Source organism: Fulmarus glacialis, unplaced genomic scaffold (assembly GCF_000690835.1).
Source record: "Fulmarus glacialis isolate BGI_N327 unplaced genomic scaffold, ASM69083v1 scaffold14633, whole genome shotgun sequence".
Lineage (NCBI taxonomy): Eukaryota > Metazoa > Chordata > Aves > Procellariiformes > Procellariidae > Fulmarus > Fulmarus glacialis.
In genome coordinates this window covers 22,021-29,706 of record NW_009204972.1, presented here as the reverse complement: position 1 = coordinate 29,706, position 7,686 = coordinate 22,021, and the positions used below count along the sequence as shown (strand labels likewise).

The window sequence follows — 7,686 nt, the reverse complement described above, 5'->3', positions numbered from 1 at the left end:
CCTGCCTCCCGAAATATCCGTAGGGATGCGCCAGCCCCACTGCTAACCCCAACCCGCTCTCCGCAGGGCTCAGTGGATTGCCCCAACCTGGAGTTCGAATACGGGGATGCCGATGGCCACGGCGCCGAGTTAGCAGGTGAAGCAGTGTTCGGGTGCTGCGTTGCTATTAATAGGTGCCCGCTGGGGAGGAAAAAAAAATCCCTCGGGGAGTCGGGTGAGCGGGATGGGGGATGGATATCCAGTGGTATCATCCTTGCGGTAATAGAGCAAAAGGGATTTATTAATAGAGAGCCACTCGCTCCCCGGGGATGAGCAAAAGGGACGCATGGGGGCACCGGGATTACCCCGTGCTCCAAATTATCCAGGACACGACGACAGGCGTGCAGGGGTGGGAGGACAGGCGGCATGCCCGGTGGCACAGCCCAGGCTGGGAACTGTCACCCTTTATCACGGGTGTCACGATGGGTCGAGGCCTCTTCCGACTTCGGCTGCTTCTGGCCCGTAACCCTCAGGGTCCTGAGCGTATCTCAGCCAGTAAAGGGGCTATTTTTAGCTCTGTGTGTCTCAGCTGCAGGAGCTGGCCTGGCTAAAGCACATTTTTTCTTCGAGGGATCCTCCCTCCTCCGTTTCAGTCCCCCATGGTGCTGCTCAGAATCGTAGGACCTATAGGACCTATAAGAATTATATAGGAACAGGCACAACATCCTGTCCCTCCAAGTCAAGCCGCTATTTGCAGGTCCCAAAATATCCAAGCTGCTGGGTGTGAAATGAGTGCAGGTCTTGCCCGGGTCTCCTGCGGTCCCTCCCTTTGCAAACTGACTTAACTGGAACAGAAAATTCCACCCCAAAAAACCCCAATGAAATTGCAAATGCAGCTCGAGCGCCGTTGCTGTGGGCAGGAGCGTGGGAACAGCCCCGCCCGGACACAGGGATGAAAATGATGAATTTGGTGGCATTGGGTGGCTCCAAGATGCCCCTTGGAGCTGCAGAAGAGCTCAGGGATGAGTTTAGGTCTCTGCCCCATGTCTCCTCGGGTGCGTAGGGATGCTTCAGAGTCCCTAAGGCAATGAAGGGAGGGGAATTTGGCAATGAGGAGGAGGGTGAAACGCCTCCGGGTCCCTGCTGACCCCTTTCTCCATCAGAGCTGTACAGCTACACCGAGGAGCCCGAGCTCAGCACCAACAGGAGATGCTTCGAAGAGGATTTTCACGCTCAAGGTACCAGCCCTGGGCTCAGCACCCCGGGGCTCGGGGCAGGCCCCCTGGGCAAGAGCGGGACCCCCAGGAAGGCACCCGGCTGGTTGTCGTGTCCCCTCTCCAGTGCAGGGCAGGAGGTGGCTGGAGCTGGACGGGGCTCAGCAGAAGGCCTATGTCATGCGTCTGCTGGATGGGCTGGAGGTGGTCAACAGGGACAAGCGGCTCAAAGTAGCACGGGCCATCCTCTACCTGGCACAGGGTAAGGATCACCTCCCCCTTGTCTGGATGCGGCCACGTATCTGCTGCCTGGCTTTGGCATGGGGGCTTGGGGGAAGCTTTCTCTTGGGGTTGTGCCAGGTCAGTGCAGTGAAGCTCCTTCCTGGGATGGTCCCATGTGCTCCAGGGTTCAAAGGCAGCTCCCCTCTAACCAGTGCCTCCCTTTGGGCCTCTCCAGGTGTCTTTGGAGACTGCGATAACGAAGGCGATGTCCTGCACTGGTCTCGGCACAACAGCTTCCTCCTGTACCGGCTGGGAACCTTCACCGCCTTCCTGGAGCTCCTCAACATGGAGATTGAGTGAGAGGACCTGCATTGCCCTCGCCCTCCTCGCCCTCCTTGTCCTTTTCTTCATCTTATTCTTTCTCCTTGCCCTCCTCACCCTTCTCTTCATCTTCTTTCTCCCCATGCTCCTCGCCTTCTTCTTCCATCCTCCTCACCCTCCTCTTCTTCATCTTCTTTCTCCCCATCCTCGCCATCTTCTTCCATCCTCCTCACCCTCTTCCTCTTCCTCTTCTTTCTCCTCACCCTCCTCTTCTTCATCTTCTTTCTCTCCATCCTCCTCACACTCTTCTTCCATCCTCCTTGCCCTCCTCTTCATCTTCTTTCTCCCCATTCTCCTCACCCTCCTCCTCTTCATCTTCTTTCTCCTCACCCTCCTCTGCTTCATCTTCTTTCTCCCCATCCTTTTCACCCTCTTCTTTCTCCTTCCTCCTCCTCCTCACTGAGGACCAGGGAGGTGCCGCAGCCACGGCACGTCCCCCAGCGCAGTGTTTCCCCTGCTGCAGACATAGGCTGGGGGTTGGGGCAAGGACAGCCCCTGCCCCAGGGCTTTCCTTCCCCGCAGCAACAGCCAGGCCTGCAGCAGTGCCCTGAGGAAGCCGGCCATCTCGCTGGCTGACAGCACGGAGCTCAGGTACCCCTTCTCAGCCAACTCACCCAACTAGCACGTTGGGTGGAGGCTGTGGGACAGCCTCTGGGGACAAAGTGGCCTCTGGCTGGCAGCATCACCTGCCTGCCATGCTGTCCCGGCAGGGTGCTGCTCAGTGTCATGTACCTGATGGTGGAGAACATCCGTGTGGAGCAGGAGGCGGATCCCCCTGAGTGGAAAACCTGCCGGGAGACTTTCAGGATGGAGCTGAGTGAGCCACAAAGTTCATTGTGCTCTAACAAGGTCCCTTCGTCATGCTGGACCGGTGGGGAGACCTCAGGGACTGGGGATCTGCTCTGAACCTGCTAACCTGCTCCTGGTCCCTTCCTCCACCAGGTTTCCCCGTGCACACTGAAGAACCGTTTGCTCTTCTGCTCTTTACAATGGTGACCAAGTTCTGCAGTGGCCATGCTCCACACTTCCCCATGAAGAAGGTCCTGCTCCTCCTCTGGAAGGTGCTTCTGGTGGGTGCAAAACCTTCCTTTTTCCAGAAACCGGTCATTTTGGGAATAGTGCTGATGCAGCCTGGATGTTCCCCACTATTCAATCCAACCATAACGAGGTTATTTAGGATGGCACAGGAAGCTGACACAAGGCAAACAGTTTCTTCTGGGATGAGGGTGGGCTGAGCTACGCAGAGGATGTGGGGTGGGGGAGAAGTCTGGAGAACGAACCAGTGACATGGTGTCTTCATCCTCAACTCTCCAGATTGATGATGTCAAACTGCTGCTCCCCTGGAAGCCCAGAAGAGCCATGCAGTCCAGGGGGGATGTCTGCTCCGCGCTTTCTCACCTCTCTTATTGGTCCCTAGTTCACTCTGGGTGGATTTGAAGCCCTGCAGGCGATGAAGGTGAGGAAGCGGGAGGAGCTGGGGCTGCCACCCTTGCCGGAGGACAGCATCCAGGTGATGCGCAGCATGCGCGCAGCTTCGCCTCCCACCTACTCCATTGAACTCATGGAACAGCAGCAGCAGAAGCGTGGTCACCGCAGCCGGAGGGTAAGAGCGGCCCAGGATGCTTTTCCAATGGGGACCATCATCCATTCAAGGAGCCAGCCTGGGCTTGGGAGTGTGTTTCCCTTTCCCCCAGGTGCTCCTGTGTTTTCCAGTTTCATAGAATCATAGAATGGTTTGGGTTGGAAGTCCAACCCGCCTGCCGTGGGCAGGGCCATCTTCAACTAGATCAGGTTTCTCAGAGCCCTGTCCAACCTGACCTGGAATGTTCCCAGGGATGGGGCATCTACCACCTCTCTGGGCAACCTGTGCCAGCGTCTTACCATCCTCATTGTAAAAAAAAACCTTCCTTATATCTAGTCTGAATCTACCCTCTTTTAGTTTCAAACCATTACCCCTTGTCCTAATGCTACAGGTCCTGCTAAAAAGTCTGTCCCTGTCTTTCTTATAAGCCCCTTTAAGTACTGAAATGCTGCAATAACGTCTCCCCGGAGCCTTCTCTTCTCTCAGCCTGTCCTCACAGCAGAGGTGTTCCATCCCCCTGATCATTTTCGTGGCCTCCTCTGGACCCGCTTCAACAGGTCCATGTCTTCCCTGTGCTGAGGACCCCAGAGCTGGACGCAGCACTGCAGGGGGTGTCTCACCAGAGCAGAGCAGAGGGGCAGAATCCCCTCCCTCGACCTGCTGGCCACGCTGCTGGTGATGCAGCCCAGGGTACGGTTGGCCTTCTGGGCTGCGAGCGCACATTGCCGGCTCATGTCCAGTTTTTCATACACCAATTTCAGTTGTGGCAGATCAGCCTTGTGATGCATTTGATCCGGAGGAAGCAAAAGGACATCCTGACCCTATGCAAAGGGCTGATAAGCACCGAGGAACAAACTGCTCACAGCAAGCTCGTCTTTTGTTAGCTCCAATTTTGGAGTTGTGCTGTTATGATGTGAGGATGAAAATGCCTTTTTTGCTAGGGGAGAGATGTCGGATGGTAGCTTCAAAAGTTAAGATGGAAAATGGGGTCAGACCTGCTAGAGCAGCAAGGTTAGAGGTACAGAGGGAGTTATTCCTTGTCCAGGCTTTGGTGGTAACAGCTAGGAAGGAAATCCTCACCTGAGGAACACCTGGGAGCTTGATCTTTCCAGGATGGAGAGGTCTGGTGCCAGCAGCTGGGAGGGAAATAAAATCCACAGAGTGACTTGAATTTCTCCTTCCCCTTCTGCTGCAGCCCCTGGTGAAGCAAGACAGTTTGGATATCTACAACGAGAGAGACCCCTTCAAGAATGATGAAGCAGGAGTCGACGAAGAGGAGAACGATGATGTGGACAGCGGGATCGAGGGGGAACTGGACCTGATGGAGCGGGATGCGATTATCCCTGCAATACCTGCTCAGCGCCCGCCTATCGAAAGGGTGTCATTCCCCAAAGGGCTCCCCTGGGCCCCCAAAGTCAGGTAAAACCATCTGGTGTCATTGCCATCCTCCCCAGTCCTACCTGTCCTGGAGTTCATTGCAGGCTGAACATCAGTCTGTGGCAAGTTTGTTGGCCTCTGGCAAGTTGAACTGAAGTGACTCCACTTGTTTTTTTGTCTCGGTTGGGCCTTTCTGGACTGGGTTTAGCTGAGCTCTTCCCCAGGCTTTACAAGCCAAGCGTGGCCAAGCTTGGCCAATAAGTGGCAATCCCATTTTGGATATCTCAGGTTGTACTGGGAAGGAGGCTTGTGCTGGAGTGCTGTGGGAGCAGGGTCAGCTTTCCCAACCAGCACCAATGGATCTTGGTAGGCCAAGGTCTTAGACTAATCACTTTGGGAACTGGTTAATGACATTGCCTCTTGCTTGTTGAGTGGGACTCTTGTGTTCCCAGATGAAACCTTCTTGAGTGGCCTTGCTCTAAGATGAAAAATTGGAGAAAAACATCTGAGGATAAAGAAGTTGGTGCCTTCCCTTCCTAAGACCAGTTCTGCTACACCTGATATGGGGGAGCGTTAGGAAAAGAGGGTGAAAACCTCTGCCCCTTTCCCTCTAATCCATGTGAGTTTTTTTGCTGTTGATCCGAAGCCTGGATTTAATCCAGTATCTTTAAAACACAGGAGCAAATACATCTTTCTGATGTGGGAGCAGTGACAGGGTTAAGTGTGTCTACCCAGAGCACTCCTGGCAAGGACACGGCAAGAACTAGTTTCCCACATGGGTCTCTGCACACGCGGTGCCGTGGTACTCCACGTAACTTAATACTCTCAGCTTCGAAATCAAATGACCATTGTTTTTCTTGGCTGGTGCGTGGAAATCCAGCTGGGTTTCTTTGTGCCTGTGAGAGCCTTGGCTCATGGTTCATGTCCTACTTGTAGTGCTGAGATCCTGACCAGTTCTCATGAAAGATGCCCAAGGTGGACAAGATGTCAGCTTGCTCTCTTGGAGCAGCACGTGCTCTGCCAGACTGCAGAGACAACATTTGTTAGCGCAAAGTGAGCAGATGCTACTTGAAGATGCATGTGCTAGGAGCACAGAAGGTGGATAAAAAGGTGCTGGTTGTAGAGAACTCCTTTCCATTTATTCACACACTCCCATGGAGTTGCACAGCAAATACAAATGGTTTTGGTTCATGTTGCTCCCAACCAACGAAAGCAATGGTGGCTCTAGCCCGCTGCTATTAAGACCTCTAGAATTCAATCCTAGAAAGCTCAAAGGTTCTTGCTGGTCCCACACTGCTGAGCAATGTAGGCTGTGATCTGGTATATGTCTGTTTTCCAACCTTCTCCTTGTTTTTGTTTCTCTGCTGCTCCATCAGACAGAAAGACATCGAGCATTTCCTGGAAGCAAGCAGGAACAAATTCATCGGATTCACACTGGGACAGTGAGTGTTACGTGTGTAGGTCCAACAAAGTCTGTCTCATAGCTCCCGTCAGTGCAATTTAACTGGTGGGAGGTGTCCACAGAGCTTAGGTTTTCTCAACTCAACCAGCCTAAGGCATGCTTGGGACGATGCGGCGCAGCGCTGGATTTCACTGGGGCTGCAGCAGTGCGCTCGGTGTTATAAAAACATGTTCTTGGAGATGCTGGTCTCCAAGGACATCTTTCTATAAAAATCAGACCTAGTCCAGAATAAGTGACCCCTGGCCCAAGCCAGAGACTGGTTGATGCGGGAGGGAGTTGGGACAATCTGGTATACACAGCAAATTACCCAGTTTGTGAATAAACCAAGCTGCAGGTGCAGAGTCATCCTGGCACGGACCCAGCAGGGTATATTCATTTTTAGATGCAGTGCTGAGCTTAAGCTAGTTCCATGTAGAGACCTGATTTCACCCCAATTCTTCACCCCGACGTCATCCCTCTCTTGTGCAGGCTTCGCTGGGGAGGAGGTGGGAGGGCGGGCAGCTCACGCCAACACCTCTCCCAATTCCTGACCCATCTGGGATGCGTTCAGTAGATTCAGTGGACTACAGGCTCCCTCTTTTACCTTGTATGACATGGAAGTGTTAAATCCAGTCTTCTTCCCAGCCTCATACTTACCTTCTTTCATCCCCTACAGAGACACTGAAACCCTGATAGGGCTACCACGGCCCATCCATGAAAGCGTGAAGACACTGAAGCAGGTAAGATGGTGGCTCCATGTGCGGCACTTGGATGAAGCAGCCCAGAAAGCCTTTCTGAGCGGCAGTCAGCTTGTCTAACCTCATCCCTTGCTATTTTTGCTCCCTGGCACTCAGCAGATGCTTTGAGGTGGGATCAGACCTGTGGGGATCTCATGGAAGTGGGAAAATCACTGGCCGAGATCATCAGGGCCATAGGGGGATTGCAGGGCATTAAGTCTCATAAACTTTGTGATACAGCACTTACAATGCGTTTCAAGTTCCTCAGATGTATGCTCTCAGCCTACAGTAAATGTTTCACATTAATTTAGTCTTCTGGTCCTTCTCAGCTGATGTACAGCAACGTGTTAGGTCTGAGCTCTTGCTCTCTCTGCCTTGGGAAGTCAATCTGATGAATCCAGTCAAAGTCTGAACAGCTTGAGAGGGGCTGGATATCCACCACATGCAGTGTGGGATCCTCACGTCTAACCTCTGGCTGAAACAGTTACTGGAGGGAGTAAGAGGGTCCCTTCTTGTTAGTTGTCACAGGGGAAGCTTCCAGAGCTTCGTGCAGGAATTGGGGCAAAAAATAGAAAACTGAGCCGTCACTGTAGTTCCAAGTAGATTGTCCAGCACTTGGACTTTCCTTTTATCCGAGGTGTAACATTGCTGCCTCCTGGCGAGCATTTGCCACGTTGTGCTTTGAAGGTGACAGACTTCCAGAGTTGGGTTTGGACATACATGCCCAGACCTGTGCTGTTCCCAGGGGGAAGC

The 7,686-nt window shown here is 53.3% G+C and overlaps 1 protein-coding gene across 1 annotated transcript in view; it reads left to right on the top strand.

Annotated features, from left to right (window-relative positions):
• Positions 1-7,686, top strand: part of STRIP2 (striatin interacting protein 2) — a 21,705-nt gene that overhangs the window by 486 nt on the left and 13,533 nt on the right. Inside the window, exons 2-12 of the mRNA XM_009575208.1 lie at positions 5-136; positions 1,143-1,217; positions 1,321-1,455; positions 1,651-1,771; positions 2,319-2,387; positions 2,507-2,613; positions 2,739-2,866; positions 3,214-3,399; positions 4,574-4,797; positions 6,132-6,197; positions 6,873-6,936. Coding sequence (XP_009573503.1) covers positions 5-136; positions 1,143-1,217; positions 1,321-1,455; positions 1,651-1,771; positions 2,319-2,387; positions 2,507-2,613; positions 2,739-2,866; positions 3,214-3,399; positions 4,574-4,797; positions 6,132-6,197; positions 6,873-6,936 — 1,307 coding nt within the window. The remainder of the gene's footprint in view (positions 1-4; positions 137-1,142; positions 1,218-1,320; positions 1,456-1,650; positions 1,772-2,318; positions 2,388-2,506; positions 2,614-2,738; positions 2,867-3,213; positions 3,400-4,573; positions 4,798-6,131; positions 6,198-6,872; positions 6,937-7,686) is intronic.